The sequence below is a fragment of the Pezoporus flaviventris genome, unplaced genomic scaffold (assembly GCF_033815535.1).
Source record: "Pezoporus flaviventris isolate CSIRO_AGI_PZ_B2104156 unplaced genomic scaffold, CSIRO_AGI_Pfla_v1 ptg000001l, whole genome shotgun sequence".
NCBI classification, from domain to species: domain Eukaryota; kingdom Metazoa; phylum Chordata; class Aves; order Psittaciformes; family Psittacidae; genus Pezoporus; species Pezoporus flaviventris.
In genome coordinates, this window is record NW_026892549.1 from 55,691,591 (window position 1) to 55,719,389 (window position 27,799).

Sequence of the window (27,799 nt, forward strand, 5' to 3'; positions counted from 1 at the left end):
GCTCTGCGCCACCGGCAACTCCGCCTTTATTGACACGTCACCGCGCGCGACCGCCCGCCCGCCAATGGCCGCGCGTCTTCCACCGCCGCTTTAGCGCCGCCGTCAGGCCCGGAGGGCGAAGTCGAAGGGCTGGAAGTCGCGGCGGAAGGCGCGGGCCTGCGCCATCTCCTCCGCCCGCTCCGCCTCGCAGCGCCGCCAGTCGGCCCGGTGCGGTATCGCCAGCACCGCCTCGCTCGCCAGCACCGCCCTGCAAGCACAGCCCGCGTCAGCGCCGCCAGCCGCCGGCACGGGCAGCAGGGGAAGGGGGGCAGGCACCGACCTGCCGAAGTGCAGCGGGAAGGGGCCGCGGATCCGGTGGAACAGCTTCTCGCCCGTGTCCAGCTCCACGTAGAAGTAGGGCGTCCCGGAGCGGGCCACCTGAGGGGGAGAGGAGGGGACAGGGGGACCCGGTGTGGCCTCCCGCCAGCACTCCGGGAGGGCGGCGTTGGACAGAGCTGGGGGATCCTGGCCAGAGGGGTCATTTGTTTAGAGAGGCAACTGGGCAAATCCAACCAGCCCACAGACACCAGCATCAATGGGTGACATCAAACCACACCTCCCAAGGGCCGATGAAGGGATGGGTCACTCACTCTGCTGCAATGATACACACACAGACTCAGAGAATCCCAGACTGGTTTGGGCTGGAAGGAACCGTAAAGCTCATCCAGTTCCAACAGCCTGCCATGGACAGGGACGCCTTCCACTAGAGCAGGTTGCTCCAAGCCCCTGTGTCCAACCTGTCCTTGAACACTGCCACGGATGGGGCAGCCACAGCTACACTCGTATTTCTCAGATGAGAAATCAGCCCCAAAGCTACCAAAACGGGTATCAATGGTTGTAATGACATACAGACCCCTGTGCACACATGTTATTTCTCCCTCCTGCTGCAGACCAGTCTCCCTGTGATCACTTAGCACAAAGAAGAACAACCCAAGTGTCAGTACTAACTCATTTTTCTGATGTAAGACAAAGGTTTGCTTAAAATTCTTACACAAGGGAACCTAAAAACTACTTGGTGTGCAGTGCCATTGAAAGAAGGTTCGTGTCTGGTGTCCTATGGTGACAGGCTGAGAGAGCTGGGCTTGCCCAGCCTGGAAAAGAGAAGGCTCCTTAAGGGGAGACCTTAGAGCAGCTCCAGTGCCTAAAGGGATACAGGAAACCTGGAGAGGGGCTTTGGACAAAGGCCTGTAGGGATAGGACAAAGGCTTACCCTGCCAGAGGGGAGACTGAGATGAGCTCTTAGGCAGAAGCTCTTCTCTGTGAAGGTGCGGAGGTGCTGGCACAGGGTGCCCAGAGAAGCTGTGGCTGCCCCATCCCTGGCAGTGTTCAAGGGCTGGCTGGACACAGGGGCTTGAGCAACCTGCTCTAGTGGAAGGTGTCCCTGCCCTATGCAGGGGGTTGGGACTGGATGAGCTTTAAAGTCCCTTCAACCCAAACCAGTCTGGGATTCTATGAATTCAGCAAGCCCTACACACAGCTGGAAAAATTTTCAGATTGGGAACACATCTGTTGATCACAGAAAGGTCACCTGGAGCAGAATACATGTGATACATCTCCATATCAAGTTGCCTCCAACAGCTTAACTCTGCCACACACACAGTGCTCTCAGAGGAACTAGACAGGGCAGAAGGAAAGTAACAGGTGAAATCTTGTCTCATACTTGCGTGATATCCGAGTGCTCTGGGATTTCTAATAATTCAATCTTTTGTTTCTGTGCCTGTGCAATAAAAGACTCTTTAATGTCTTCGGCAGTACAGCGGTCCAACGGGACAGGAATCACCTGGAGAAGGAGGACAACATTTCCATAAAAGAAGGCAAGACAAAACAAAGTACCTGCTGAAAGCTATCAATCCATCACTGGAGCTTTGCTCCTCAGTACTGCTCAGCATCATCAAACAAGACAGGGGAGACCTGCCTGTACAGGCTTAAACTTATGAGGCATTTTCTGTAGGAGCTGAACAAGAAGCTGAAAACTAAAAGCTTGTAAAAGTTCTCAGCACAGCCTTCTCCTTTCTGATCTCTGTGGTAGTTTAAGGCCGCTCTGACACAGTTACAGACCTGCCAAATACAGAAACCACCACAATAGATCCCTGCACAATTGACACACAAGGACAAAAACTCAAAGGGCTGGTACTGGCTGGCAGTGACCAGAGCTCTGCATTTATCTTTAGATTTTCAGCCTATTTCAGTTACAGAAGTGAGCACCACAGTTTATGTGCCAGCGTGAGCAATGTCTTGCCATTTATCTATAAACTTCATGGGCTTTTTAATCAGTTCCATGCAGGGAAAATCTTTCCTCACCCATTCAACACAACCAACATTGTGCTGCTGAAACAGGAAGAATAAAGGACTCTGGCAGAACCAGCACGCTGGTTTTAGTTTTGCTCTGGCTCTATCTGTCAGTAGGACGACTTCTCTCCATACTCCAGGAAGGCACAGTATAAGGAGGGAAATCTGAAGGTAAGCTTTCTCTTTCAGTTCATTTGCAGGTAAGTGCAAGCTTATACTCTCCTGGGGTGACACTAAAATCATACCTGTAACTGCAGATGCTGACTCTTATAGTTTCTTTCAAATAAGACATATCTCTTTCCCTTGCTTCTGAAAAATTCCTTTAGGGCAGACTTGTACTTGGTCACTTCTTCCACCACCTCTGAAGACAAGTCAACCACTGACTGATAGTGCCCAATGGGCAAAATCAAGACGTGATCAGGTAATAAACCACCTTTGGCCAGGGCAAGATAGCACTAGAGTGAAACAATACACACCAGTTACTCACTGCAAACAACACTTACTTACCATGCTATGGAAATTTACTCTCTGATTGCATTCTGAGTATCCCCCATCCTAGCAATTTGCCTCAGGAACAGGAAAGTCTTCCTTTCTATGTCACTTATTAGGGATTGTGTATAAGCAATTTATTAATTACTAGAGGAATGAGAAAGAGAGAAAAAAATATCATCATCTGAATACCAGAGAATGCCTCATCTGCAGGAAAGTATGGCTACATACTGCTACACAGTATGGCTACAATTTCTTACTATGACAAGAAAAGCCACTTGAAAATTGTTAACAGCTCTTAAAATAAGCCTGTGGCCAAACCTGTAGCAGTTTGAGGTGGATTATGCAACACAGGAACAATAACTTTAAGCAAAATTAATACACCAATCAGTGAATTAATCTCCAAGATGTCAACTTTAAAGCTATCTTGTCTTCTGTTCAATGTGTATGTACCAAAACTGGAACCAATCATCCCAGGGACATCTGGCGTAACTCCTGACAGTGCATCCTGCTGCCAAAGCAGCTCCCAGTTTACACTGAGTTCACACTGGAAAAGTTCTGCCAGATGGTAACATAAGCAAACCCTGAGGGCTGGCAACAGCAAAGTGTTCTTGCACTGTAATCCAGCTCTGCTGCCAGAGCAAACCTGCTTGATATTTCAAGACTTTACATAGTTATGTCTTTTGTAGCGGAGATGTAAAGAAACTGAAATTCAAACCAAGAGTCAGCTGCAAATAAAGTTTGGTTGTTTTCTTTTTAAAGATTACAATTGGGATTGATGTTTTATATTGCCATGTCTTAGCACGTTTCTGCCATCATGCAGCAAAGAACATGCTCTGGGTACTTACATGTGTGCCAATACTAACAACCAAGTGCTTCTCCACTTCTGGACTGGCGAGGCAGAACCAGCAGGGCCCCGAGGGCTGTGCTTTATTAGGAAAGGAAAGAGAAAGCACAAGGTTTAATTGTCAGACCAAGGAATGGAACAAGATGAGGAGGAGTCACCCTTTGCCAGCCACCCTTCCCAGCTGATAAAGTGCTGAAGATGTCAGGACATCTGGAAACAGCTCTCATCAGAGAACTGGTGAGTCTGGGAAATTCCAGCGAGAAAGGAGGTGGTGGCAGTCAAGTCCTTGCTGAGAGACCATTCTCAGAGTGCTCCGATTTCACGGAAGAGCACTAATTCCAGGATTTTAGTGCTTACTGGTCAGTAGTAACAAAGCAGCAGCAGATTTAAACAGAAAAATCAAAACAAGGTAAAATTACTGCACAGGTAAAGACAAGGACAGGCACTTGTCACTTCTGGTCTATGCATCACACTCACCTGGATTCACACACAAACTGTGATACCTGAGCTGATGTTTAATGTAAGTTGATGGCACTGATAAGCTACCTTAAGGTCAAACATTGTATTTGTGTCCTCTGCAGGCTGTGTATGTGAACACACAAGCAGTTTTGCAAATGCAATACACATGACAGGGTGTCCAAGAACTGCAGGAAACCAAATACCCAATTCTGAGGTTCATTTCTGAGCAAAACAGCATTAACAGGGCTCTCTTCTCACAACAAACTCCAGAGACTTTGGAAGTTGGATAGGTACAGTGGCACACTACGTCTTGCAGGAGTGATGGCAGAAAACAAGAAACCCCACACACATTCCTTCATCAAAACTGCCATCACAGCCAGTTGTGCCTCTGCAGGCACATACAGAGCAATGGCACTGCACTCGAGTATAATTTAGCATGTGGACTGTTATGTGCAAAGACTATGCAAAGAGTTTGGAAATCTAATAAATAAAAAACAACTCAGTCTTATGTAACAAAGGCAACCAGACTTACCTACCAGGGGCATTTCTGAAGAATGTTTTCTTACCCACTGGCAGAGGGAACAGCTTTCAGAGGAACAAAAGAGGGGCTGACACCTGCATTTATATCTTAAGACCAACATTTCTAAAGATCCATGCTTGCAGTAACACTGGCACTGAGAAGTCATGATTCTTAAAGATTTCATTTTGACTTCTTCAAGTCAGGCAAACTCTAATGAGATTTACAGCACAGAAACAGAGGTAATAGAAGGGCTTCCTTTCTTCCTAGTTCATTAATACTTTGTTAACTCACAGCACAGAACAACTGAAGTGGTGTTTCAAGAACTCATTAGCACCACGAACCAGCCTCCTGTGGTCCCTCTGAAAGGAAATATGCTGCTTTGTGAAACTGCATCTCGTCATGTTCAGCTCAACTGCAACCACCACAGATCCAACTAGTTTTTAAACTATGATTTTGACTTGTCTTCCACCTATTGATTGCCAGGTTTGTAGGAAACAAACTGTATTCCCACAGCATCCGGTGTAGTGACAGAGCATGCTGACAAGCTGACATCCACAGTTCAACAGCTTGGGATAAAATGAAGAGTGAGATGGTCCAATGCCTCAAGGGAAGAGCTTTGGTAAAAGCAGCTACATACTTACGGGGTTTTTTGGCTTGCTTAGGTTGGGAGTTCCCTCCCTCTTTCCCATCTGAGGGACGTTTCTTCCCCTGATGCTTGCTCAAATCAAAGAAAAACTGACAAGCTGATTCTTCCTGTTTAGAAAATGAAAACCAAAGCCAAGATTACAACTGTGCTGCAGACAGTCACAGTATGTACTATAATTTGCTTTTTTTCCTTAGGAGGTGTGTAACCACCTTTAAAAAGCATCAACAGCAAAAGCATTAATATCCTGGAAGAGAATGAATTGACCTTTCCCAGTAATGCAGCAGCTTAACTTCAGGCTGAGTATTTCCCCCTACACCAGTGATCTTACAGTTTAGTTTATCTACATTACATTAAGACACGCGGACATAGCTCTTCACATGTCTGCATTAGCAGAGTATCCCACTATTCTTGGAGGACAAAACATGCTCTGCATAGGGAAATAATCTGAGTCTCTACACCTGAACATATCCACTTGCCTGGCGATCAAGTTACCAAGTTGGCAAGTCACATCTTCTGACACCAACAGCAGATTGTTCAGGCCCAGGAAGGTAACCTCCTCTCAGGAGGAGCAGATGATATTTAAAGGAGCGTGGAGTTGGTAACTTAGGACACTTGAGGAAAAAACAATTGTACTCAACACCTAGCTCACCACATTGAGAGATACAGTGGAAATGCAACATCAGACGAAGTAGCACCTGAGAAGCCAGCAATCTAAGGGAGAAAACTGGGGGCCAACTTCGAAGGACTACCTTTCAGTCTACAAGCTTATGAGAGTAAGACCATGTGTGCTGAGATACTGATAGGGAACAGTCCTGACAAGGAGGCAAATCTAAATACAGCATCACCATGCAGACCTGCAATCAGAATCATAGATTGGTTTGAGTTGGAAGGGACCTTTAAAGACCTTCTAGTTCCAACCCCTCCTGCAATGAGCAGGGACACTTTTGACTAGAAGAGATTGCTCCAAGCCTTGTCCAACCTCACCTTGAACACTGCCAGGGATGGGGCAGCCACAGCTTCTCTGGGCACTCTGTGCCAGCGCCTCAGCACCCTCACTGTAAAAAAAAATCTTCCATGTCTAGTCTGAATTCCCACTCTTTAGTGTAAAACAATTAACTCTTAACCTATTAACCCTATTAAAAACTCTGTCCCTTTCTCATAAGCCCTCTTTAAGTATCAAAAGGCCACCAGGGACTCTTCATTAGGGACTAATGATAGGACAAAGGTGATGGATTCAAACTAAAACAGGGGAAGTTCAGATTAGATATATGGAAAAAGTTCTTCCCTGTGAGGGTGCTGAGGCACTGGCACAGGGTGCCCAGAGAAGCTGTGGCTGCCCCATCCCTGGCAGTGTTCAAGCCCAGGTTGGACAGAGCCTTGGGTGGCATGGTCTAGTGTGAGGTGTCCCTGCCCATGGCAGGGGGTTGTAACTGGATGATCTTAAGGTCCTTTCCAACCCAAACTAGTTTACAATTCTATGATAATAAGGTCCCCCTGGAGTCTTCTCTTTTCCAGGCTGAACAACCCCAACTTTCTTTCCTCACAGGAGAGGTGCTCCATCCCTCTGAACGTTTCTGTGGTCCTTCTCTAGACCCTCTCAACAGGTCCATGTCTTTCCTGTACTGAGGACTCCAGAGCTGGATGCAGGACTGCAGGGGAGGTCTCACCACAGGAGAGCAGAGGGGCAGAATCACCTCCCTGGACCTGCTGGCCACACTCCTTTGGATGAAGCCCAAGATACGGTTGGCTTAACAAGGGGCACACAGTAACAAACTCCCATGCAATCTGGTTGATGCAAATTGTTTACACAGAATCCTGTAGTGTTTTGGACAGAAATATCCTCATGTTAAAGCCAAATGCTGTTCTAAGCAACCTGAACACAGAGAGTCACATGAAGGAAAATGCAGCAGTACCTCTGCACACAGGAATGCTTTGCTCTTCTGTGCCTCCTTCTGTGATTTTCGGTATGGATTTTCAGTGGTGTCCTGTGGCTGTTTCACTAGCTCTGCAGGGTCCATCAAGCTCATTGGCACAATGCTGAATGCATAGAGATACTAAAACAAAAACAGATGGCTCAGATGCAAGAAGCTTTTGCCATGACCGCAACTCTGAAGAGGTCACCTGTAAACAGCCACCCTGAAACAGTAACACACAACTTAGAACTGCAAGAACTCAGCAAACTGGTCTTAAAGCTAAGGCAGGACATGAAAAACACACTCCCCGTGCTAGTTTCCCACCCAGGGCAACCAAGAGTTTATGGAGTGCTTCTTCCTTCACTTTAAGGAAGATCTTTTTGAAGAGCAGCAGCATATCCTAATTGAAGAAGAAACAACCTTCATCCTTGCCAGTTTCCAGGCCTTCTTTGTATGCAGAATTCCTGGATCCTTTTTGTTACCAGGCCTGGCTCCTATGCCTTCTTAACACTAGCAAGCTGTCCTTTTATACCAAAACACTGTAACTTTCTTAAGGGTAGAAAAGAAGCAAGCTAAAAAAAAAAAAACACGAACTCACACAAAAAAACAGCCCCTTCCTATCCCAGAAGTTAGTTATTTTCAATGATTTGTAAGGGCTCATTTGGAATTTCACTTCCTTCTATGTAAAGCAGCTGGGAAAAAGGAAGAAACAGCAGCTTTCTATCCAGTTTCTTCTGCAGCTGTCTTCACAGCTACATGCCATTTCACCAGGCAGAGAAGAACAGTGGTGCCCCAGAACACATCTTACCCTTCTGACATGATGGGCAACAGGTATTTGTTACTCAAGTGAGACTGATCCTTCCACTTCAGTCAAGCTTTAAGGTGATCAACTCTGTCCTCTAGCTAGCCAAAGCTGGGCTTACTGCCACATTTCCTGCACTTGAGAAAAGAAGAAACATTCAAGAGTGGCAGTACCTTTTTCTTGCTTGTATTGCCAACGTCAGCAAGTGCAATGAACCTGCTCACATGCTGTGGGGTCTCCTGTAACACTGTGTGGTTTCTGTAAGGAAGCAAAACATGACTCTGCTGGCATATACAATATGGAAAAGGACAGTGGGCAAACCACGTGTCATCCATGAAGTTACTCAGACAGCATGTTAGCCACATACAGTCTTTGGCCAAAAACAAGGGGGCTAGAGGAAAGACTCGTGAGATCTAACAGCAAACAGCTACACAGACCAAAATGGCATCTCACTGCAGTGCAAATACAGAGGTGAGAGAACAATTCACTAGTCTGAGAACAGCTACACCTTTAAAGTGTTTCCTGTGGAAAGGATAATAATCTTAGCCAACATCAACACAACAGCTTCAGTTTTATTTTTAAGTTGTTCTGATACCTGCATTACGTCAGTAGTCACGTTTTATATACAGAATTCCGACACCACTCTTTTCACCACAGAAGAGCCTTTCCATGATACATTTTCAGAGATACACCCCTGCATTAGGCAGAACACTGTTTAAATATGACTAAGGGCAGCTAACCTGGCATCAGATTCACAGCAAGGTACTTGGACTGCACAGTTTGAGGCAGCAGGAATTAAACTAGTAAGATTCATCTGAGAAGCAATCTTGACCATTTGGTGTTGGGGCTAGGTGACTTCATAAAGTTCTTCTGAAGTTGTCCTCCTGTTTTCTTTAAAACTTGAACTCCTACTAGACAAGAAATGAGATTTCACATGGTCCTACAAACCTGTAAGGAAGTCTTTCATAATAGGCCTTCTCCAGGGCAGCAAAGTGGTACCTTGGTTTAAGACTTGCAGCTAGATCAGATACTAACTTGGAGCCACATTTCTTGGTATCTATTTCTCCCTGCAAAACACAAACCAAGTTTTATTTTAAAAACAACTGTCAGATTGCACTGAAAAATAAGTTTTATACAGAACTGCATGCTGGAAATGTAGAGACTGACTATAGGGGTCACCATGCCCTGGAAGGGGAAAATAAAGTCAGAAGGGCTTGATTTCTTATCACCAACCAGAGCCTGCTCATTTATCCCATTATGTGTACTCAGGGTTTGCCTCCACTCATGTCATCAATCCAAGTTGGTTTTATTTTCTTTTCTCCTGGTCTTGTGAAGCCAGCAGCGCAGAGTGAGTGTGGCAATCACCAAGAGATGTCAAAATCATTAAAACAACTTCTGACCACATATCCAGAGGGACAAAGCTCTAGTGCATGAATAAAGTAAGTACAAAAGCTCTGAGGTTTCCTTCAGAAGCAAAATTTTATCCCACTCCCATGAGAGAGAGAAGCCAGAGCAAAACAAAACACAACCAAACAGCAGACTTCAAATCATTTCCTTGCTTCAAGGCTCTTGTACTGTCTTTTTCCTATTAGTCTTAGACTGAGAAGCGAAGTAAGAAAAGGGCAGAAGAAGAAAGATGTTCAGGAACAGCCCATGTTTGTTATACCTTGTCATCTCTGGTAAAAGTAGAGGGCATGAGACGCTGACCTGGGAGACATCTGTCACAGCCCTGCATCGCAGCAGCAGGACAGGCACTAATCTACTCTCAAGAAAGCAGTTTTCCTCTCTGTGCTCCATTCTACTGCCCCTGAAGTGGGAATGGCAGAGGGGAAGAAATGGTCCAATAGCCCAAACTGTCACAGCAAGCAGAAAGACAATCCTTTGTTAAATCCATCTGGAAACCCATTCCACCAGAAACCAGAACACTTACCGCACTGTTGGCAAAAGTCCCCACATCTCTGGGCCAGGGGGATGTCAGCAATATATCCACACCTTTGAAGTTTGGTGTTGACAACAAAGATGTTTTCAGTTCTGCCACATCCTTTGCACTAAAACTGTAGGCAGGAGCCGGCTCACACTGGGACTCAGTGCCACTCAGGTATGCGATCTGCAGGCCAGAAGAACCACTGTAAAGACCTCGGCGACCTGCATGAATACACAGACATGAACTTGAGATGTAGACACTCTAAGTAATCTCTTACTCATGAGATAGGTAAAGGTCCAAATTCAGCAGTCCTGCCTTACTTCTGCTGGGACTTCCCTTACAGACACCTCATTTTCTATGGCCATAAACTCATGAGACCCCACTTGGAGCACTGTGTGCAGTTCTAGTGTCCTCAGCATAAGAAGGACATGGAGCTGTGGGAACAAGTCCAGAGGAGGCCATGAGGATGATCAGGGGCTGGAGCACCTCCCGTATGAAGACAGACTGAGAAATTTGGGGCTGTTCAGCCTGGAGAAGAGAAGGCTGCATGGAGACCTCGGAGCAGCTTCCAGTGTTTGAAGGCAGCCTACAAGGATGCTGGGGAGGGATTCTTCATCAGGGACTGCAGTGATAGGACAAGGGTGATGGGTTCAAACTGAAATAGGGGAAGTTCAGGTTAGATATAAGGGAAAAGCTTTTCCCTGTGAGGGTGCTGAGGAGCTGGCACAGTGAAGAGAAGGCCGGAGAAGCTGTGGCTTCCCCATCCCTGGCAGTGTTCAAGGCCAGGTTGGACACAAGGGCTTGGAGCAACCTGCTCTAGCGGAAGGTGTCCCTGCCCGTGGCAGGGGGTTGGAACTGGATGAACTTTAAGGGACCTTCCAACACAAACCAGTCTGGCATTCATGAAACTATAGCAAAGACAGGTTTTAGTACAATGACTCAAATCCAACCCTGCCTACAGAGAAGCAGCTGTTCAGTCAACCCCCAGTCTTCTCTCCTCATTGCTATCTTGTTTCCCAAAAATGAACCCATATCAAAAGCTGAGTAAAAAAAGTCAATTGCAAGTGTCTTCACTCATTATACTTTCTGTCAAGTGGCACTGTAGAAAGGAACAAGGTTCTCCTTTTAGCTTTGCTACAGCTTCATTGCCTTTAAAGATGACACTTCTCACCTCTGCTACTCCAGTACAGCCACAGAGCATAGCAAAATCATACTTCAAGTACTTTCCCATACAAAGACAGGCACGCTATGAGAATAAGATATTCCCAAAGAAGAGGCTCTTTCAACCACTATTCCTTCTGGTTAGCAAGTTCAGTGTTAGAAACCAACAGAAAAGCAGGGTTCTCTTTCACATTATACATAGAATTGTATCAGCCTTTCACCATAGAGCTCAGTTCCAGTCTGAATCCCAGAATGTGAAATGCACCTTAAAATTCCCAGAACAAGGAAGGAGCTTTGAAGTGGGAAGATCAGAAAACATTCATGAAAGCTCCTCCAGGTAAATGCACACACATTATCACAAAGCACCTGCAACTTACCTAAATAAGTGATGTTCTCAGCTAGCTCACAGCCACTGACATCTGGGAAATAGCTCACAGTCTCCTGGTCGTTCGCACCAAGCACATAGGTTGGAATTGGAGCTGAGGAAGAAAACCACATGCACTCAGCACAAGTTCAGTCCGTGTTTACTAGGAATCCCAGCAGGTCCCAACACCACTCCTCTGCAGTGTGACAAGGAGCAGTAAGTACAGGACAAGAAACCTTCCTTCAAAGTAAGTACCCAAGCCTCCTGTTTGCACAGATGCATACAGCACCAGCTGAGAATAACCTCTAACTACAACTCACTCCACTGCCTACACAAGAAGGTCAGCTCCAAAATGATCCATAGGCTCAAAAACATAGGTCTTCCCTAGGGCAATGCTAAGTAAAGACCAGAGCACAGGGACACCTGGTGAGTTAGTTTAAGTTGATCTAAATTCATAAGGGTATCAAAAACCTGCAAATCATTGATACTTTAGGTGAAAACTCCAAGTTCAACAGCTCTTTGATACACTTGGTAGAAGAACTTGTTGCATGACTGCATCTAGACCTGGTGGACAGAACTAATGAGAGAAAAAGAGCAATGGGAAGTACCAGGTTTAACTCCTCTATGGCTTTAATTTCTCCAAACAACACAATTTGAATCTTTAAAAGCTTTTAAAAGTGAGAAAAAACAACAACTGATGTCAGAGACACCTCCTGTGGCTTTCCTGGCACAACAGCAAGTTGGTCAACAGGTCCTAACCTTTTCACTTAATAAAAGCCAGTGACAGCTCCCTGTTTAAGAAGGGAGCAGCAATACAGCAGATCTGCTACAGCTGCTGTTACACTGTTGCTCTCAAAGTTAGAAGATACAATTGTAGAACAGAGCTTGAAAACTTCCTGAATGGCTTAAAACCAAAATGAAGTGATGTGAACCTTACTTCTATCTGCATGTATATAGGTGAGGTTATAAGCTACAGGTGTTTTCAACAGCTCAAAGGGTAAGGACAATTCAAGATGAGGAAAAAATGCATCGGTCCAGGGAAGACTTTGCTGTTAACACTCACTCTTCTCCCTGTGTGCACTGGGGAGCTTCCCCAGGGAGCCAAGTTTAAACCAGTAACAATTCTCCTTATATTCTCATAGCAACAGAAACAGAAGGGAGCACACCCTGCCATGGTAAGCGGCAAAGAGGACAATCTTAATGCAGGTGGCCCTCACAGACAAGCAGCGGATAAATGGAGGGATGCAGTAGCAGAGAGGAAGTGGAAAGCAGGAGTCCCAGCTCCTTACTTGTTTGCCACGTCAGCAAGAGCCAGAGTAGCACTGAAGGGGAAAGAGGAACACTACAAATGCTCATGAGGTAGCATCTCCCTTACAAAAGGGGTGTGGGAAGAGGCAAAGGACACCACACAGGACCTTTCACATTCACGGCCATGAAAACATCTCCAATGCAAGGGCTGTGGGGACTGAGGAGGAACTGACAAACCCCCCTCCTTTGGAAAAGCTTGTGATCTTCATGGCTGAAGAACAGAGACACTCACACCACCAGCACCTCTGCTTTCCCCTTTTCTCCTTGTGACTGATTGCAGGGAGGGGAAGCACAGCATTGCTTTAACACAATATGTTTAACTGCAAGTTCTGACTTCAAAAGCACACTGAGATGAGACAGCGAAGTGGGTCACAAAGCATTGCCATCACCGGCACCCAGAGTGAGGAGCCTTCCTTACCTTTCTTGGCGCCTGTGCAATACTCTGCCCATTCCGCCTCAGAAGTAGAGCCAAAAAAATTCCCAACACACAAAAGCATCTAAAAACATCAGATAAAGGGAGAGTTGCCATTTGACCAAAGACAGGACACATGCAACACTGCTGCTGGCATGCTGTGCTGTCAGAACACTGTGCCATGCATCACCCGAGGAGTGAAAGGGAAAGAGCCAGCAATAGGAGAGGATCTGAAGGACCAGCCCCTAGCAAGGGAGGGTCTCAACACCCAGCTCTGGGGTCACCGCACCCAGAAGCCGCCACGGGCAGGGACTACCGTGCCCTGAGGGTCACCATCCACAGGGAGCCACCAGATCCTGGGGAACGCCGAGCCCACGGGACACCGTCACCAAGGGGCCCTCACATGTAGTGACAAGACAAGGGAGAGCGGTTTCATTCCTGGCTGTGCACGGCGGTGCTGACGGCAAGAACCGTGCCCTGTGGGACTGGGGTCTGAAGTCCCCCCCGAACACGGAATCATGGAATGATTTGGGGTGGACAGAGAGGGAAGAGCGTGGCTCCGGCCACCAACACCCGCCTCAGCCCGTGTTAAACCCACCCCGTGTCACCCGTACGTGGTCCCTGCCCGAGCCACCCCAAAGCCGCCGTTCACCCGCACGGTTCCACCCCGCGCCCCCAGCCCGCCGCAGACCCTTACATCGAAGGGGCCGCTCTTGCTCTGGATGGCCCGGACCCGTCCGAAGAGAGCCTCCAGCCTCCCCTCCACATCGCCACACGCCAGCCTGCGGGACACGGCGAGTCAGAGGCCGCCTCAGCACGGCCCGGGCCCGCCGCGCTTCAGCGGCCTCCTCCCGCTCCGCCCCGCTCCCTCCCGTCCCGTCCCGTCCCGTCCCGTCCCGTCCCTTCCCGCCGCACTCACACTCGCAGCGGCGCCGCCGCCATCGCGGAAGCGCTCCACCCAATTCCCGCCTGTTCCGGCTGCGCAGCGCAAAGCGCTTCCAGAGGGGAAATGGCGCTTCCGGGCGGGCCTGCGAGGAGCGCAACCTCAGCACCGAGGGAGCTGCCCGTGCCTTGGGAAAGGACCGCAACGGGGGAGGCTCTGAAGGACCGGTCCCCACAAGGGAGGGTCTCAGTGCCCGGGGTCACCGTGCCCTGAGGGACACCGTCCATAGGGAGCCATCAGATCCTGTGGTGCCTGTGGTGACGGTCCCCAAGGGACCAGCACATGTGCTGGGCATGTAATGACATTGCCGGGTTCCCCTACAGTGGTTTAAAACCAAGATCAAAACAACAACCAAACCCTCTTCCTGCTTGTGATGGACAGCACGGAGATGCGTGGAATGCCTGGTAGTGTCACACGCACAGCGTAAAGAAGTCCAGGGTTTGGAAAAGGCAAATGGGGCTGTCAAAACAGCCTGAGATGAGTTTGCTTAAATAACTCTTACTAACAGCCTTGCTCAGCAAGCCTACCAGTGTGGGCAGGCAGAGGGTGGGAACACAGCAGAGCTGCTTCTCAGAGTCTGGAGAAACGGGTTGAACAGATGGGTTTGCCCTTCAAGGTGTGTGATTCCATGGTTTCTCTATGAAGTTAGACCCAAGCAAATAACAGGATGTTGCCTCTAGGGTGCAATCACAGAATGGAATAGACTCTACCAGGCTGGAAAACCCCTTTAAGCTCCTCCAGTCCAACTGTTCCCCAGCACTACCAAGGCCACCACTAACCCATAGCACTGAGGGCCTCGTCTCCATGGTGTGTGAACACTTGCAGGGACGGTGGCTCCATGAATAAGCCCAGCCAGTAACTCAGAACCACACAGCCACTCGCTTACTCCCCGGCTTCTTCACCCCTGTCCTGCTCCCAGAGGGATGGGGAGGAGAATTGAAGGAACGTAACTCCCATGGGTTGAGATAACAGCCCAGTAACTAAGGTATAACACAAAACCACTGCTGCTACCACCAATGATAATAATGGTGAGGGAAATAACAAGGGAAGAGAACACAACCACTCACCACCTGCCAACCAATACCGAGCCCAACCCTAGCAGTGATCTAACCCTTCTGGGTAACTGCCCCCAGTTTATATACTGGGCATGACGTGCTGTGGTATGGAATACCCCTTTGGTCAGTTTGGGTCAGGTGTCCTGTCTCTGCTTCCTCCTGGTTTCCCCTCCTCCCGGGCAGAGCATGAGGCTCACAAAGTCCTTAGTCAGAGTAAACATTACTGAGCAATAACTAAAAACATCAGTGTTATCAGCATTGCTCCAGGCCGAAAGTCAAAACCACAGCACTGCACCAGCTACTAAGAAAGAGAAAAATGACTGCTACTGCTGAACCCAGGATATCCCATGCAGCAGCAGAGGGGCACTGGCTGGAGAACAGCTTTGCAAAGCTGGACTGGGGCTGCTGGTGGGCAGCGAGTCCAGGAGCATGTAGGCACCAGCACATTGGGCTTATTGTATAAGCTGCAGGTGGAGAGAATCGATCATTCCCTTTTAGCCCGGTGCTTCCTTGGTTATATTTTTCAGGGCCAAGAGCACTGGAAGAGGGCAAAGCAGCCACAGGCTCTAAGTATGGCTTGTGTGTTGGTGGAGATGGTGCCCGTACCACTGGGGAAAGGTGGTCCAAGCCAGGTTACACTGTACATGCTCCCCTCTCCTTGAGACACATTGACTGGGGCAGACAATGAGAGGCCAACACAAAGTTAAGTTCCCTTTGCAACACCTTTAGCAATTTATTAACCTGTCAGTCAACGTGACTTCCAGCTCCTGAAAACAAAGTGTGAATGCCCAACTGTACCATAGTCTGAACAGAGGATCCTGCTGCACTGGGGCTGGCTGGAAGCTTTGCCCTGACACTCATCACCTCAGTGCTTTCTGCTTCAGATTCCCTCTTTTCAAAGCTGGAATGATGGTGGTGACTTCACCAGTGAGGCACTGGGAAGCCAGGTTCCGGCAGTGAGAAAACTGAGGGAAGCACTCCTCTTTTCCATTCGTCTGGGGGAGGATAGGATAGGTGCCCTTCCCCTCCCAGCACAGGCTCCAGAGGAGGGAGCACTTCAAAGGCAGTTGCTGGCACTCACAGCACAGAGGCCAGCTCAGCAGGGATTGTGCAGTGCACCCCACCACAATGCTGGGCACTGGGGAGGCCCCCAGTCCTCTTGCTGCAGAAAGCCAACCTGGACAGCATGAGGGGAAGATAAAGGCACTGTTCTACCCAACATAGAATCATGGAATGGTTTTGGTTGGAAATGAGCTTAAGATCATCCAGTTCCAACACCCTGCCCTGGGCAAAGGGGATACTATGGGCATCTCTCTCACGAGCTTGAGAGAGTCTGTCTAGATATGTCATAGAAAACAGCTTGGCACCGTTCTCAGATCACCAAACTGGTCTGGAAAAGGCACTTCACTCCCTGTCCCATGAGTGAGGATGTATCTGGGAAAACCCTTTAAAAGTGTATTTTTGAAGGAGGTTCAACAGAAGGAGGCTCAGCAAGAGTCCTCCATGGCAGAGCAGCAGCCCGCATGGTGAAGATCAGCACCAAGATACCCTATGCAGCAAATCCCCCCCTGGCCCCATGCAGAAGCTGGTATCTGGGACAAGTCAGAGGCCATGGCATGTGTGATGGCCCGGGCTCAGGCAGACAAAGCCTCTGGTACGGTCTCCCCTGTCCCATCCACATATCCAGAGCCCAGCTTCCCAGCAAGAGGGCTGTTGGGATGCAGCCGGCAGAAACGGCCCAGCGTCCAGATGGGGAAGACGTTGCAGTACGCGGTGTAACTGATGGCACATGACTTGTTGAATACACCAGCAATGTTCTCCTAAGAGAGAGACAGAGATCAAGGGGGTCACAGGGGACCACAGTGTGTCCAAGATGTGGCATTGAGCTCATTGCCTTCCTGAAGGCCCCCACTAAAAGCCACACAGGGCCTCCCTTCCAGGTAAGGGAAAGTACACCATTTGCAATGGCTGCACAATGCCCAGGACATCTGGGAACCCCCTGGAAAGACCAGAGGGAAGATGTACCTGAGGCCAGTCCCCGCTGGGCAGCTGCTTGTCAATCAGGAGTTTGATGCCCCTTTCCAGCACGTCAATGTCAGGGTACCTGCAAAGCATGAGGGAGATGTGGACACTCTTATCAAACCATCTGCAAACCCATGTATTTGGAGAACTTAGCCATCCATGTACCTAGGGAACTCAACCACCTCCAGGCTGCCCTGAGCCTGTCCCAAGCATGCTGAGTTCTTCGGGTCAGCCCCTCACAACCATAGCACACCAGGTATCATGAATACAGCAACATTTGCCCAGGCTGGAGGCCTGTGACTGAGATTTAGACCTTTGCTTTACACTGTCTCTCCCATGCCCAGCATTATGAGCCCCAGTGTCAGTGGAGCACTGTGCAGACCAGTCCCTTGATGTGACCACAAGATCACAAACATGGCTGGGGGCATTGCCCACACCAGCCAGGCAGCTGCACCTCCCTGAGCCTGCATTTCCTACTCATCACCAATGAGGGTTGCTCCTACCTGACAGCCATGAGCCCCAGCAGGGCCCAACACGTGTTGTGGATCTGCGACTCAGCGCTCTGCACATAGGTGCGCTGCTCACATGACTCGAAGTCCTCTCCCCACCCGCCATCTGCCATCTGCTTGGAGAGGAGGAACTGGCAGGCCTGGGCCACCTCTCGGCATGCAGCCCTGTGAGGATGGGGCAGAGAATCAGAGCTGGGGACACAGAGTGTTTGCACACCCATGTCCCAGCTGCAAACAGGAGCTGTGCTCTGCCCATGGCTGGGGCTGCCCCACGAGTTAGGCCCAGTGAGTGCCCTGGTCATAGCACAGAATCACAGAATAAACCAGGCTGGAAAAGACCTTTAAGCTCATCCAGTCCAACCACACCCCAGCACTGCCAAGGCCACCACTAACCCATGGCACTGAGGCCTCGTCTCCACGGTGTGTGAATGCTTGCAGGGACGGTGACTCCAGCACTGCCCCGGGCAGCCTGTTCCAATGCCTGATATCAGAGGCACAGGATTTGGGAGGAGCAGGAGAGCCTATGCACAGCCAGGGCATCCACCCAGCCTCGCCATGATGTCCTGCCCCAGCCCTAGAGGTAGGTAGAGGCAGAGGAATGAGGCTTCTCACCCGTCATGGTACGTGTGCTGCATACTGGCAAATGCCTCCAGCCCAAACCAGGTGCCATAGGTGAAACAAACCCCCCAGCTCCTAGAAGGAAAGGGAGAGAGGCACTGTCAGGGGTGCGGGACTTCAGGTTGAGGTGTTCACAGCACACAGGCGCAGCCAGGCATAGAGCTGCCTGTGCCTTCCCCTGTGACACAGCCGTGCCCAGTCCCACCACCCCCTGCTCCCAGTTCGCTCACCAGTCTTCATCAGACACTCTGGGACCAGAGAAGCTGGAGCCACCCTTGTCCTCAGGGGTTGTCTGCATCTTGTACAGTGCACAAGGAACCTACTCAGCCCCATTTGCCCTTCCCACAGATCCCACCAGCCAGGAATGCATGTCCTCTTGGTCCCTCTCACACTGCGGCAGCCAGGGAACACTGCTTACCCTTCCCATGACCCATCAGCTCGCTGCTTCTTGCGACAGAAGTCCAGGCCCTTCTGCAGAGTCTCTCTGGTCAGGAAAAAGACACCCATTTCAGAAGCAGTTGCTTCATCAGGAGCATCCATCAGTTCCTCTAAGGCTTTGATGGGTCCCATTGTTATAAGGCTCAAGAGGCAAGAGCATGCACACTGTTCAGGATCTAAGAGTCAAATCAAGCACCAGCTGGGTTCTTCATGCCAGCAAGCAAGCAGGGGACATAGCCTACAGCTGGCTGCAAGGTCAAGGCAAGTGCTAAGTCAGTGGAGGCAGATCTCTATGAATTTCCCCCCAGCCTGAACCAAAACAGGCTTAAGAGGCTGCTTGTGGGTGGCTCTGGCTTGGAGAAGTCACAAGCATCCCAGCTGTGCAGATACCAGTGGCCACCCCAGGGGCTGCTCCATGCCAGTGCAGAGATCCAGGCAAGACTCCTGACAGGGCTCAGCAGGGGCTGTGTCAACAGAGGCCAAAGCAGGCAGCACGGGACACTGCAGCCTGTCTTCTCCCCTACCCAGCTCTCATCTTAAGTGCCTCACCTAATCTCTGGAGCTCTGTGCTCAGGGAACTCATCATGGAAGTGTTTCAGTGCCTGCATGACAGCGGATGTACACTCCACATAGGTGTAGTCAATCATGATGTCACCTGAAGGTGAAGGGTATCAGTTACCCCACACTATCCTACAGAGGGTCCTGGGGCAAAGCCAGGCATGCAATGGGCACAGCAAGGCCAGGCCACTGTGTCCATTCACAGTGCACAGGATGACCACCCCCTTGCAGCTCCCCTTACCAAACACCTCTGAGGGGTTCAGCAGCTCCAGTAAGTGGCCTCCTCGCTTGGTTTCATACGTGGCAAAGCCTCCATCTGAGTTCCTCATGCTCAGCAACTGCCCAGACGAGAGAAGGGTTGGGACTGGCTCATAGGCAGTGCCACCACCCCAGTCTGCTCCAAAACAGGTGTGAGGACAAAGTCAGACCCACAAGTCCATGGGGTGGGCAGACAACTCAGGTCCCAAACTACACTGACATCTGACACTGACAATCTGAACCATCACATTATATTATGTTGCATATGTAGCTCTGCATCACAGTAAATAATGGTGTTCCCACACCAGGCCACAGGCCTTGTGCAGGCTAAGTAATATCAGATCTAACAACTCTTCAGGCCTTGATTTTAGCTTGGTTTAGATGCTGCCCACATTCACCTTTGCCCTAATTTTTGCAGCACTTACCACATTCACAGCATCAAAGAGGCGCTCGGGGGGGATAGGCTTGGCTATGAAGGGGCACTTCTTCTGCAGAAGCATTACTGACTTCAGCCCCTCTGCTGTGCAATCTGCCACGATCCAGCCGCAGTCTCGGGTGCTGAAGGGGAAGCCGCCCTGGAAAGGGAACAGGAGGGCTGCAGCACCTTCCTCTGACCTGTTCTGTTCTTGCAAGGGAGGAGGTGCTGCCCCTCATTCCCATCCCCTGTGCCCAAATCCCTGCCCTGTTTGTGCGTCCTTCAGAGGCCAGTTGCAGACATCATACCTTGTTCATATGGCGATAGTATTTCTGGTAGTCGGGTGGGTTCTCTGGGATCTGCAGAAGACAAGGAACAAGTGAGAGAAGTGTTGCTGAAGTCCCCTTTTTGGGTGCTTTCTTGTCAAGGACCCATCTCCTTTCAGTGCTCCCACTGGTGGCACTATGAGCAAGACCTTTGACTGTATCTGCACCAAGCTGCTGGTGATGGTGACCCCCACCATGAGCTACTGGTCTGGCAGCAGGAGCTGAGGCTTACACAGTCTAGGCTTCCTAGACGGGTGCCTCAAATGTGTGAGCACCAGACAGGACGAAGGACAAATAAGCCCAAACTCTCAGTTTTCCAGCCTGTCTTAGCCCAGGCAGCCAACCCAAAAATCCCTGGGCCTGGCCAAGGCCCTCTCCCAGCAACAGGGAGGGAAAGCAGAAGGCCGTCCTAGGACTTTGGTAGTCCACCCCTTCAGAAGAGCTCTTGAGAAGGCAACAGACACATCCAGCAGGGCTCTGAGCAGCAGCCAAGTCTGCACAGTGTGAGACACCACCTGGTTCTGCTCACCTGGGTGAACTGGAGGAATTCATGGGCATTTTGGAGGCAGGATGTGAATTCAGACATCTTCTGGCCTTCTGCCTGCAAACAGAGGTTCACAGCACTCAGCAAGGAGCTCTGGCAACCAAATGTGTCCCTCAAGACAAATACATGCTGGGACCTTGCTGACCTGCTGGTCTAGGGGCTGTTAATTAATGCCTTTCATGTAGCCCTTTCTGTAAATTTGCTTTCATACCTTATTTACTGTTTCCATTAAAACCCCTACAAGGAGAACTGAGCCAACAACTGTTGCTGGCATCACTAAGGTGTTTGCATGACCAGCTCTGGGGCTTACCACAGCAATCGCATCATACCCTCCAAAAAACTTTACCTCCAAGAAGGCTTGGATGGCAAAGGCAGTGTCCCAGAGCTGGGATCCATTTGTGCCCTGGAAGAGAGAAAGCAGATGGTGAGAAGCAGGTCCTGACAACAGCCTGACCGAGGTGTGGGGTCTATGGGACAGCACATCCCTCCTGCATTACCCCCCTAGCTCCCTCCACCCTATGCCTCAGTTTTGTGTCACCCAACATCATAGCTGATGTGCTGGCATAGAGGGGACAGATGCAGCAGCTCAGGAACAGCAGTGCAATAGGAAATGAGACAGCAGCTGAGACAGGAGAGGTGGTACAGGGACACAACAGCCACAAGAAATGCACAGCTGAGTCCTCACGCAGTATTAGGAGCCTGTCTTTCTCCTCCCTTCTCCCAGGACCTGTGGGGATGAAGGGGATGGAGGCCCTCAGCTTACAGCACAGAGAGGCAAACTAGCAGGACACTGTTCACTTCTAGCACAGCCAGGGGAGGTGGCAGTGAGACAAAGCCACCAGGCACCAAAGGCAAGTGGCGGGAGCTCAGGCACAGGGTGAATAAGCTATCCCATTATTCCATGGGCTCTCCCAGCACGACAGGGTCCCTCTGAGTCACAGCTGAACTCCTACAGCACTTCACCTGCATCTTCATGCCATCGAGGCCCAGCCTGTAGGAGGAGAGAGCACAGTGATGCAGCACAGGCACAGCAAGAGCACCGGGAAGCAGGCTGGGAGCCACGGTGTGCCTGCTCTGCAGGGACCAGAGCCCAAAGCTGTGGCAGGTAAGCCACACTCAGCCTTTACCAGAGATAGTCAGGGATCCTGGAAACATGCTCTTGGAAAGCTGGGGAGTTCTTCCCATCCACGAACCAGCGAACCAGCATGTTGATTGTCTTCGAAATCTGTTGAGAGCAGCACTGTCACTGCTCTGGATACAGCTTCTTCCAGCAACACAGACTTCAATCCCTCCCACCCAGAACAAAGCCATCTAGAGGTGTCCCCAGGCTTGATCCCAACCGCTCCATCTGTGGCTGAGTTTGTGAGGTAGGTGCCACAAGATTTCTCCAGAGCTTCTCCTCAGATTGTTTCCCTGGACCACAAGGAGAGGCACCCCTCATCAGCACTGCAGCTATCCCATGTCCTGTTAGTGTTAAGCTCTTGAGGAATAGGAGCAGCAGGAGCTGCACCTGAGCAAGATCATAGAATCCCACACTGGCTTCTGTTGAAAGGGACCTTAAAGCTCATCCAATTCCAACCACCACCCACGGGCAGGGACACCTTCCACTAGAGCAACTTGCTTCAAGGCCCTGTGTCCAACCTGGCCTTGAACACTGCCAGGGATGGGGCAGCCACAGCTTCTCTGGGCACCCTGTGCCAGTGCCTCAGCACCCTCACAGGGAAGAACTTGTTCCTTATTTCCAACCTAAACTTCCCGTTTTAATTTAAACCCATCACCCCTTGTCCTATTGCTCCAGTCCCTGATGAAGGGCCCCTCTCCAGCATCCAGAGAGGGATCTGGTGATGATGGTTACATGCCACAATTGCAAAGGGCTGGGGTGGGTCACAAACTGGTCCTTAAAGAGCAAAAGGCAAGGTCTTTAAAGCAAGTGTCCTACCGGCCCAATGCTGATGCACTTGGTGAATCTGTCATCAGCCTTGATGTGGTCATACAGCTCTGTGATAGCTCGCTGCCGCAGGTGAGTGCTGTGGTGGGCTTCGTACACATTCATGATGGCTACAGGAGACAAAAGAGATACGCAATGAAAGACTCAGCCCATGCAGCCAGGCTCATGTTCTGTGGCAGGCTGCACTGCTGTTCTCATGGTGACCAGGGAAGGAAAGCATGGGAACTGCTCTGCCCCACAGTGACCCAAGGACCTGGGCACAGGGCCCTGCTGCTCTCAGGGAGGGAGAAGCCCATGGATCACACACTCCATGTCTCTATCCCAGCTCCAGAGATAGCTCGCAGTTAACCCCAAAGAGCCCTCATGGTCCAAAGCAGCTTCGGTTCCACCACCACCAGCTCACTTGGTGCCGTAATTTAAACCCAGCTGATAACTCAGCCCTTCTGCCCCAGCCAACACCCACTCACCATAGGCGATCCCCAGCAGCCAGCTGTGCGGAGTGTACACATCACAGGCAGCCACGTTGTTCCTCTGGGCTGGCCAGTCTATGCTGGCATAGTCCTGCACGTACAGCTCCTGCACAAGACAACAAAGGGCATCAGCCTGGGAGCAAGCACCCAGAGGCAGCTGACTGCTGGAATTTGGCTCCCCTGCCTGGGCACAGGGACAGTGTGGGTATGGGAGCTGTCACTGCATAAGCCAGAGGGACGGGGAGTCACGTAACCTCACTGGAGAGCTCCTGACCTGCCGCAAGCTCCGTATGAGCTCATCCTCTTCTGCTGACAGACGTTTGGCATAACAGTAGCTCATGGGCAGGTAAACCTGGCGGCAGTGGCACCAGAGCCGGGATGGGTGGGCTGGGAACCATGTAGGAAGCAGCCTGTTTGCAACAGAGAAGGTGCTACTGTGAGGAACAAGGAGGGCCGAGGGCAGCATGGAGAAACAATGTGCTGGCAGGGGGATGCCTGGAGCAGGGCAAGCCTTTCCCTGTCCCCTGTTCCAGCTGGTACAGCTGATGGAGAAAAGAAGGGAATATCCACACTGCCTGGCACTGCTCTGATCCTCCCCACCAGGGATGCTCCCTCTCTCTAGAGCCAGCAGGCACTGCTCCTGGCCCAGTATATAAAGCATAGCGAGGCTCCCAAGCTGAGAGAGTCAGTTCAGGGCCCTCTTCTCTTCCCCACATGACTCTGAAGGCAGACAGAGCACCATCAGCCCTTGGTACTGTGCAGCCTCTGCTTTCACACAGGGAAAATGTCATGTACTTGCCTCTCTGACACCCAGAGGCCCTCTAAGTAATCAGGAAGGGTACGAGTGAGGGTTAGAGCTGGCAGCCTTCCATGTGGCTGTTCTGTCCTGCTAGGACCCAGTTCTGGCTAGCCACAAGAGCAGAAGCAGGCAGGCAGGGAGCACACAGATATAATGGGACCACATAGGAAAAGCTCTGGCATCTCCCTCAGGGCATTGTTCAGTCCTGTCCACCCACTGGCTGGCCTTGTTGCTACGGTCTTCCAGGACATATCTGGAGTTATCCCAGCAAACACCATTTCCATGAGATAGCTGTGGGTTGAGGCTGGAGGCAGGACTGACAACACCCCCTACCTCCACACTGAAGGGGGCACATACCACATCTCTGGGAGAAGCGTGTTCATTCCCTCCCAGCTGTAAACGTTCAGGACAGCCAGCCAAAACTTCCCCCAGGAAGGGATTCCCACAGCACCTCCTGCAGAGAGAGGCATCAACTTTGAGGGTTAATACAAACATGCCAGCTCCCTGCTTGCTTCTCCAGCACAGGCTCCACTTCTCCCCAGGTTAACTGAAAGCGCAGATGCCATCAAGGGCAAGCAAGAGCAGCAGTTCCCCTGTTACCTGGAAGCCCCCATGTCCCATATAGCCCTCAGGTCCAGACAGACCTCTCTCCCCAGCAGTGCTGGCACACAGCAGCTGACCTTTGCTGTGCAGGTTGACACGGGCCCGCACAATGTCAGGGTCATCTGGTCCGACCCCCAGGATCCTCAGGGCTACGTAGTTGAGTGCTGTGCCAAACACTGTCGATTTGTCTTCCACATGCCTGTCACACACACACACACACACACAGACAGCACAGCCATTAGCCAGCTACTGGTATTAGCCAGGAACAACCCACTGTACAGGGCTGTCTTTGTCAGGGTGAAGTGGAATGCCAGCAGTGACTGTGGAAAAGGGGACACCCAACTAATGCAGGGAGAAACACTGCTCTGCACTACCCTGTTACACACAGGGTGGTTTGTGTTGGAAAGGACCTTAAAGCTCATCCAGCTCCAACCTGCCACAGGCAGGGACACCTTCCACTAGAGCAGGTTGCTCCAAGCCCCTGTGTCCAACCTGGCCTTGAACACTGCCAGGGATGGGGCAGCCACAGCTTCTCTGGGCACCCTGTGCCAGCGCCTCAGCACCCTCACAGGGAAGAGCTTCTGCCTAAGAGCTCATCTCAGTCTCCCCTGTTCTGGCAGGTTAAAGCCATTCCCCTTGTCCTGTCCCTACAGGCCCTTGTCCAAAGCGCCCCTCTCCAGGTTTCCTGTAGCCCCTTTAGGCACTGGAGCTGCTCTGAGGTCTCCCCTTAAGGAGCCTTCTCTTCTCCAGGCTGAACCAGCCCAGCTCTCTCAGCCTGGCTCCAGAGTAGAGCTGCTCCAGTCCTTGCAGCATCTCTGTGGCCTCCTCTGGGCTTGTTCCAACAGCTCCCACTTGTGTTGGGGGCCCCAGGTGGTATGAGATGCACGATGCTTTAGGATATAGTGCCATAGAGGTGATACAGCCAGGCTTGATGCTCCTGCCACCTCTGTGACAAAAGGTACCTGGAGTGCTACACAAGCAAGTCCAACCCCCAGAGGTATCACTGTGGCAGAGTCCTGCACCCCCAGCCTGGGCAGATTTGACAGCAGCTCCGAGTGCTGGACCTCGGTGGTGCCATCACCTGAAGTACCATCTCTGCTACTCACAAGCCCCAGCCTCCGTCCGGGAGCTGCACGGAGAGCAGGTACCGCACCATCTCCTTCCGAACGCCTTCCGGCAGCTGGATCTTGGCAGTGTGACACGTTATGAGCAGACCTAGAGGATCAGACAGGCTCCAGCATCAACCCGAACGAGTTCGCTCGCTCCTCTCAGCGGAGGCGCCCTCCGCGGCTCACCTGGCAGCAGGAAGAGGGGACCGCCGTAGTCACCGGCCCAGTGCCCGTCCTCAGCCTGCAGAGCGGCGTAGAACCGCATCCCCTTGCGGGCAGCCTCCCGGGCCGTGCCGGCCACCGGCGAGGCCGTCAGCGCCTCAACCTGCGTGGGGGGAGACAGCGCCTGAGCCGGGGGTGCCCCTCGGCTGGGGCTCTGCCGCCCGGTCCCGCCCCAGACCCGCACCGTGTCCAGCCCGAGGCTGTGCTCCTCCAGCAGCGTCTGCGCCCGCCGCTCGCCGCCGTCCCCATCGCCGTCGCCCAGGTAGTGCCAGCGCTGCCGGCCGCCCTCGCACCGCAGTCTCCAGTCGGGCAGCGCCGTGGCCGGGGCCGAGCGCCGCGGGCCGCCTCTCCGCCGCACCGCCCTGCGGAGACAGGCACCGTGAGCCGCGACCCCCGCTGCGCCCCGCTGCGCCCCGCCGCCTGCCCGCCGCCGAGCCGGCACCCACCCGCCGTCCGCCGCCATCGCTTCAGCGTGCCCGTTACCGCCGCGCCGGGGCTAGGACCGGAGCCGGGGCCGCACCGCCCTGGGCCGACATCGCCTCACGGGCCGCAGCCAACGGGGCAGCGGAGCCGCGTCGGCAGCACCGCCCCGGCCGTAAGCACCGCCCCACGCCGCGCCCCTCGGTGTCAGGCGGGTGCGGAACACGGGGGCTGATGCGGAGCTCCTGTGGCCGTCAGCTCCGGCTCGGCTCGGCTCCGCAGGCATCGACTGCCCTTGGACGCGGTGGCTGCAGCTGCATCACCCGGCTCCAGTACCCACACCGTGGCCTCTGTCGTCCCTGTGCGCATCGCCCTTCTTGCAGCACCTCCGGTCGTGCAGCTGAGAAGCCAGAGGGACGGGATACAATCGAGAGGGACTTGGACAGGTGCAAGAAGTGGGCTCATGCGAACTTCATGAGGTTCAACAAGGCCAAGGGCAAGGTCCTGGGTTGTGGCAACATCAACGCAAGCTAGGGGACAGAGGGATTGAGAGTAGCCCTGAGGAGAAGGGCTTGGGGGTACTGGTAGATGAAAGACTGGATGTGACCTGGTGAGGAGGGGTGCAGCAAGCAGGAGTGACACCCCTAGAACAGTCTGTTATGCTTTATGGGTGCTGCAACAATGGGGTTACAGGAGAAGAGATACGTGGCACATCCTGGGGGGCGTAAGGTGTCCGCGCTGTGACCCCTGCCATGGGTGCCACCCTCCTGCAGGCACTGGCATGGGACAGCAGCCCAAGAGGTCCATGAGCAGGTGGCAGTGGCCTGGCTTCCCTCCTACTGCAGAAGCAACACCAGCCTAAGCCACTAAGGCAGTGGAAAGCTCAGGTGGAAGAGCCACAATTCATGGCCTGCTATCAAAGTTAAGCCTTGGATCTAAGGTCTTGTAGGCAGGGACCATCTCCATGCCTGTGCATCCCTGGAGGCCTCAGGGAGCATGGGGGGGCAGGGATAAAAGAGCTACTCCCGAATGTGGCACCCATCAGCACCCCAGGACAGAAACGTGCCTGTGAATTAATACTTGTATTCACACGCTAGGAGTTCTGCTGGCAGGCAGTTTTGCACTCAAGTCCTGCATAACCTCAGGGGTTATTTGGAGAGGATACAGCAATTTTAGTTTGGAATTCTAGAATTAATTTGGTATTAATTTTATAAACTAGGCTTAGGTCACACACAGGCTCAGCCCTGGGTTTGGCAGAACACCTAAGGGTGCTGGAGCCCTCCTGGGGGGAGCTGTTATCCTTATGGCATGAGCATAACAGCTTTGACTTGTGCCTTATACCACCAGTCCTCGCTAGGGAGGGCTGTGT

The 27,799-nt window shown here is 51.6% G+C and overlaps 2 protein-coding genes and 1 non-coding gene across 4 annotated transcripts; all 3 read right to left on the bottom strand.

The window, feature by feature from the left end:
* Positions 1-2: 2 nt before the first annotated feature.
* Positions 3-14,195, bottom strand: CWF19L1 (CWF19 like cell cycle control factor 1). 2 transcript variants are annotated; one of them, XM_061458304.1, is made up of 14 exons: positions 14,093-14,195; positions 13,871-13,955; positions 13,180-13,258; positions 11,467-11,568; positions 9,935-10,149; positions 8,953-9,071; positions 8,178-8,262; positions 7,203-7,343; positions 5,285-5,396; positions 3,666-3,745; positions 2,574-2,783; positions 1,700-1,819; positions 320-417; positions 3-247 (listed from the first exon to the last, which is right to left on the bottom strand). In XM_061458304.1, exons 1-14 carry the CDS (start codon positions 14,113-14,115, stop codon positions 103-105), a joined length of 1,614 nt encoding a protein of 537 aa, XP_061314288.1. In that variant the 5' UTR covers positions 14,116-14,195; the 3' UTR covers positions 3-102. The 2 variants fall into 2 exon arrangements, with proteins under 2 accessions (XP_061314288.1, XP_061314296.1); XM_061458312.1 differs by lacking the exons at positions 8,178-8,262; positions 9,935-10,149; positions 11,467-11,568; ... (1 more) ...; positions 13,871-13,955; positions 14,093-14,195.
* Positions 1,983-2,124, bottom strand: LOC133274030 (small nucleolar RNA SNORA12). The gene has a single exon (XR_009745002.1). It is a non-coding gene; the product is annotated as a small nucleolar RNA SNORA12 (small nucleolar RNA).
* Positions 14,196-15,874: 1,679 nt separating the features above from the next.
* On the bottom strand, positions 15,875-26,597 carry LSS (lanosterol synthase). Its single transcript, XM_061458410.1, has 23 exons — positions 26,457-26,597; positions 26,195-26,372; positions 25,975-26,113; positions 25,786-25,894; positions 24,757-24,878; positions 24,434-24,530; positions 23,552-23,687; positions 23,275-23,383; positions 22,799-22,917; positions 21,987-22,084; positions 21,823-21,850; positions 21,206-21,262; positions 20,845-20,916; positions 20,298-20,348; positions 20,000-20,149; positions 19,558-19,654; positions 19,308-19,413; positions 18,739-18,804; positions 18,315-18,395; positions 17,697-17,867; positions 17,197-17,275; positions 16,450-16,991; positions 15,875-15,975 (listed from the first exon to the last, which is right to left on the bottom strand). Exons 1-22 carry the CDS (start codon positions 26,471-26,473, stop codon positions 16,806-16,808), a joined length of 2,268 nt encoding a protein of 755 aa, XP_061314394.1. The 5' UTR covers positions 26,474-26,597; the 3' UTR covers positions 15,875-15,975; positions 16,450-16,805.
* Between the last annotated feature and the right edge of the window lie 1,202 nt (positions 26,598-27,799).

Excerpts from the sequence above, each read along its gene's own strand:
- CWF19L1 (XM_061458304.1), bottom strand. The coding sequence starts at position 14,115 with ATGGCGGCGGCGCCGCTGCGAGT. Across the intron at positions 5,397-7,202 it reads AAGCATTCCTGTGTGCAGAG|GAAGAATCAGCTTGTCAGTT; the intron begins GTACTGCTGCAT and ends TTTTCTAAACAG. Across the intron at positions 2,784-3,665 it reads TTGTTAGTATTGGCACACAT|TGCTATCTTGCCCTGGCCAA; the intron begins GTAAGTACCCAG and ends GTTTCACTCTAG.
- LSS (XM_061458410.1), bottom strand. Across the intron at positions 24,879-25,785 it reads CCGGACGGAGGCTGGGGCTT|GCATGTGGAAGACAAATCGA; the intron begins GTGAGTAGCAGA and ends TGTGTGTGACAG. Across the intron at positions 20,150-20,297 it reads ACTATCGCCATATGAACAAG|GGCGGCTTCCCCTTCAGCAC; the intron begins GTATGATGTCTG and ends TTCCCTTTCCAG.